At 45.4% G+C, this 4,881-nt stretch overlaps 1 protein-coding gene across 1 annotated transcript; it reads left to right on the top strand.

The window, feature by feature from the left end:
* Window positions 1-1,987: 1,987 nt before the first annotated feature.
* Window positions 1,988-2,905, top strand: LOC112120918 (olfactory receptor 1019-like). The gene has a single exon (XM_024220070.2). It carries the CDS (start codon window positions 1,988-1,990, stop codon window positions 2,903-2,905), a length of 918 nt encoding a protein of 305 aa, XP_024075838.2.
* Window positions 2,906-4,881: the final 1,976 nt, after the last annotated feature.

The raw sequence follows: 4,881 nt of genomic DNA, 5'->3' as shown, positions 1-4,881 counted from the left end.
GGATTTGGAAATTTCTTTAGTTTTCTAAATTCAACATTGTGTTCTCAGTTCTGCTGCAGGGAAACCCTGCTTCAGCCGACCCTAGGAACTCCACCACTGAGGAGCTGCAACCATGGGGTGCTTGTGAGAGAAGAGGAGTGGTCTGCTCACCAAAAGAGGCCCTTGCTAGTCACAGTCTGCATTCATCTACATGCAGCCTGGATGGTGCAGTCTTCCAAAGGTCCATAGAGTCCTCTTGGGGCCTAGAGATTCTGGGATGGGAAGGATGTGGCTTGCAGGCGTACATATAGCCAGAGATTCTCAGAGTCCAGGGGTTGTCAACAAGGGGCTGCTAGGAGGTCACGATGACTAAACCTACCTACCGACATTGCTGAATGGGAGGGAGATCCCAGTTAGATCCTTGCTAGAAGGGAGGGGAATTGGAATGGAAAAGCTTGAGAACCACAGATTTCATGGATTTGGATTCTTGGACTGGCTATCAGAGATGTGTAGCACCTGTAACCCCCATGAACACAGTGAGGAACATTGTCCCTCTGTAGTGGCTCATCCACTGAAGAGGGTGACTCTGACTGACTGATCAGGGAGGAGTCGGTGCTCAGCACCTCTGGAACCAATTTGCTGTAGTTTGGTGCCTACAAATTCTGGTACTTACATTTAAGCACCAGCACTGGAAAACTGACCACATAAAGATTTCCATCCATGCACTCAGGTTGAGATGTTCACTGCCACTGAGTGATTATCAGTGGTTCACAGTCATGCTGGAAGGGCATAACGAGTGGGGTCCCACAGGGATCATTTCTGTGTCCGGTTCTTTTCAATATCTTCATCAATAATTTAGATAATGGCATAGAGAGTACATTTATAAACTTTGCAGACGATACCAAGCTGGGAGGGGTTGCAAGTGCTTTGGAGGATAGGATTATAATTCAAAATGATCTGGACAAACTGGAGAAATGGTCTGAAGTAAATAGTATAAAATTCAATAAGGACAAATGCAAAGTACTCCATGTAGGAAGGAACAATCAGCTGCACACATAGAAAATGGGAAAGGACTGCCTAGGAAGGAGTACTGCGGAAAGGGATCTGGAGGTCATAGTGGATCACAACCTAAATATGAGTCAACAATGTAACGCTGTTTCAAAAGAAGCAAACATAAATCTGGGATGTATTAGCAGGAGTGTAGTAAGCAAGACACGAGAATTAATTCTTCCACTCTACTCCACATTGATTAGGCCTCAAGTGGAGTACTGTGTCCAATTCTGGGTGCCACATTTCAGGAAAGATGTGGACAAATTGGAGAAAGTCCAGAGAAGAGCAACAAAAATGATGAAAGGTCTAGAAAACATGACCTATGAGGGAAGATTGAAAAAAAATTGGACTTGTTCAGTCTGGAGAAGAGAAGATTGAGAGGGGACATGACAACAGTGTTCAAGTACATAAAAAGTTGTTACAAGGAGGAGGGAGAAGAATTGTTCTTCTTAACCTATGATGATAAGAAAAGAAGCAATGGGCTTAAACTGCAGCAAGGGCGGTTTTCCTTGGACATTACGAAAAACTTCTCGTCAGCATGGTTAAGCACTGGAATAAATTACCTAGGGAGGTTGTGGAATCTTCATCATTGGAGACTTTTAAGAGCAGGTTAGACAAACACCTCTCAGGGATATTCTAGATAATACTTAGTCCTGCCATGAGTGCAGGGGACTGGACTAAATGACCTCTCAAGGTCCCTTCCAGTTCTATGATTCTATGATTAGAGTTTTGACAGTTGTTGTCGTAGAAGCTGCTGTTGAAGTTCGATCCCATTTCATCTCGGGTGGGGTTTGGGATTCAGTTGGAGTAGGTGTTATTGTTATTGTAGGTCGTTGTGACAGCTTAAGAACTTTCATATGCTTTTTACAGTTGAGCTCACAAAGAGGGTGAATTTGTTGACCCACTTATCACACCACTGCCCTTCCTCTGATTGTAGGAGATGGACCTCCTGGAGTCGATGAGGGGGGAGAACAGCACCTCAGTGACCAAATTCATCCTCTTAGGTCTCTCCAGCAACCTGCAGGAGCAGCTCACCCTCTTTGGGGTCTTCACAGCCATCTACCTGGTGGCCCTGATGGGCAACATGCTCATCTTACCGCTGATCAGCCTGGACTCCAGGCTCCACACACTCATGTACTTCCTCCTGGGCAACTTCTCAGTGGTGGACATTGGCTCTACCAGTTCCACCATGCCCAAGATGTTGGCCAATTACCTGTCACAGGACAAGTCCATCTCATGGGCTTTCTGCCTCTGTCAGATGTTCTTCTTCATCTCCTTCAGGGGGATCGAGTGCCTGCTGCTGGGGGTCATGGCCTATGACCGCTATGTTGCCATCTGTCACCATCTGCACTACGGCACGTTCATGAGCCGGCGGGCATGCACCCTGCTGGCTGCAGCAGCCTGGGTCATGGGCATGACCAACTCGACTGTGCACTCATCCCTGATATCCATCCTGTCCTTCTGCTGGGGCAACGTCCTCCGCCACTTCTTCTGTGACATCCTCCCACTCTTTCAGCTCTCCTGCTCCAATACCTGGGCCAACCAGGCTATCACCTTTGCCTTGAGTGGTGCCGTGATCCTGGACTCCTTGCTGGGGACCCTGGTGTCCTACGTGTACATTGTGCTGGCCGTCCTCAGGATCCGCACAAGCGAAGGGCACCTCAAGGCCTTCTCCACCTGCACCTCCCACCTGGTCATGGTCAGCCTCTACTTTGGCATCGTTATCTTCACCTACATTCACCTCAACTCCACCTACCCACAGCATCAGGACTGGGCACAGCCCATGCTCTATGGCATCGTCACCCCCATGCTCAACCCCATTATCTACACTGAGGAAGAAGGAGGTGAAAGGGGCACTCCGAAAAGCCCTGGCTAGGAGCTAGGCAGGTGAAGGGAAGTTGCAGTTGCTTGGGAGCCAGGACTCCTGGGTTCTATGTCTGGCTCTGGGAGTGGAGCGGGGCCTAGTAGGTTAGATTGGGGGGCCTGGAAGTCAGGACTCCTGGGTACTATTCCAGCTCTGGGAGGGGTGTGGAATCTAATGGGTAAAGCATGGGGATGTGAGAGTCAGGATTCCTTAGTTCCACACCCAGTTGAGGGAAAAACTCTCTGTGTGTGTGTGTGTGTGTGTGTGTGTGTTTATATACAAGGGATTGTTATTCCAGTTGCCAAAGCTGAAAGGTTTTTATCTGACTATTTTCCAGTTTTCAGCAGGATTGGGTGTAAAATTTTGTGGTTTGGGGCAAAATAGTTTGTTTTTTCTTTGCTGAAAACCTTTAAAAAAATCTAAAAAAGTCCATTTTCAGTTTTTAGGCCATAAGTCAACAATTTCTGAGGAGTCATTTTCCCACTGAGAGGAAGAATGGGTAACACAGCGTCATGACAAACACTCCCACTTGTTCCTGCCTCAGTTGTTTAAATTTGTAGCTGGAAAACCTCAGTCCAAGATGCTTGCCAAGGATCCCAGAGTGGTATATCCACAAGAATTCCACAAGAATTGTTTGGGGTTTTTTGTTTGGTTTGGTTTTTGCAACAAAAACCAAACCCCCCAAAATCATTTTTTTCAAAAACAGTTCTTTGTAACAATATTATGTTATAATAAAAATATCCAATGGTTCATAAAAAACTTCAGTTTCAAAAAGCATTTTGGGACAAATGTTTCAGTTTTTGGTAAAAGCATTTGCTGTTGGGTAAAAATTTTGGTTAAAAACCTTTTACAATAAAAAAGTTGTTTTTGAAAACAGAATTGTTTAAACAGACATTTTTTCCAAAAATTGAAAAATGTTAAGTTTCTGCCGTTTCGATTGAAAACTGGAAATTGTCAACAAAAATGTCATTTTCCTGGAAACATTTCTGATTTGGTGAAAAAAACCCTTGTTTCTTGGAAAAATGGTTGGGTGAAATAATTTTTACCCTCAGCATGGATAGCACATCCAGAGAAGACTTAATGACTAATAACTATGGGTAGCTGATAATTGAGAATCAATTATTTAATCATTTATTATTTATTATTGGTATTGCTGGAGCCCTGTGAACCAGAGTCATGGACCAGAGCCCTATTGTGCTAGGTGCTGTACAGACAGAATTAAAAGAAGGTTCCTGCCCCAAACAGCTGATTGTCTGTCCCATCCAATGCCCATAATGACTCTCTGGGTGGACGTATTGCAAGGTTACTGTGACTGTAACTCTGGGGAGTGTTTGCCAATGGGCACTTGTACATCAGTGACCGGTTAGGTGTGTAACGTGGTCCCTGTGGCTATAGCAATATTCCCGGGGGAGAATCCTGGATGTGACTGCATTGGTTCATTTAGTGGGGGTGTTTTAGACCTGATGGTTGTATCCAATACTTCTAGTTTTGTCTCTTTGTCTCTGGTCCTTTCTTAATGTCAACCTCCAGAACCGAATGTTATCATTTTAACACGCGGAGTTGGGCACAATGCAGGAACCATGGGAAAGGTTCCCTGGCCGACAATATGTCAGACTAAATGTGCTGAATACTCCTTTCTGGCCTTATAGTTTATGGGCCAGACCCACAGCTGGGCTGAATTGTCTGTAGCTCCATTGGAGTCAATGGCCCCAATCAGTAGCTAATGTGAATCACCTGTAGCTCCACTGGACTCAATTGGCCAGATCCCCAGCTGCTGTAAATCGGTATCACTCATTGGAGTCAGTGGGTCAGAATTAGGTCCCCCAGGTTAGTGGTGTTCCTAACTCCCTCATGCTCTTTTGACATGCCAAGTCATAATGAACCACAATCATTCTCCTTTTTATTCCAGCTTTGTGTCACCAGTTTCACCTGTCCAAATGGGTGTGTCCTGGTCCCACATTACAATTGTCCTCTTGAAGGTAAATCCG

The sequence above is a fragment of the Terrapene carolina genome, unplaced genomic scaffold, assembly GCF_002925995.2.
Source record: "Terrapene carolina triunguis isolate 2854851 unplaced genomic scaffold, T_m_triunguis-2.0 Scaffold10435, whole genome shotgun sequence".
Lineage (NCBI taxonomy): Eukaryota > Metazoa > Chordata > Testudines > Emydidae > Terrapene > Terrapene triunguis.
This window is presented reverse-complemented; position numbering and strand designations above follow the sequence as displayed.

What these genes read in the sequence shown, in the direction of transcription:
- LOC112120918 (XM_024220070.2), top strand. Translation starts at nt 1,988, where the DNA reads ATGAGGGGGGAGAACAGCACCTCAGTGACCAAATTCATCCTCTTAGGT.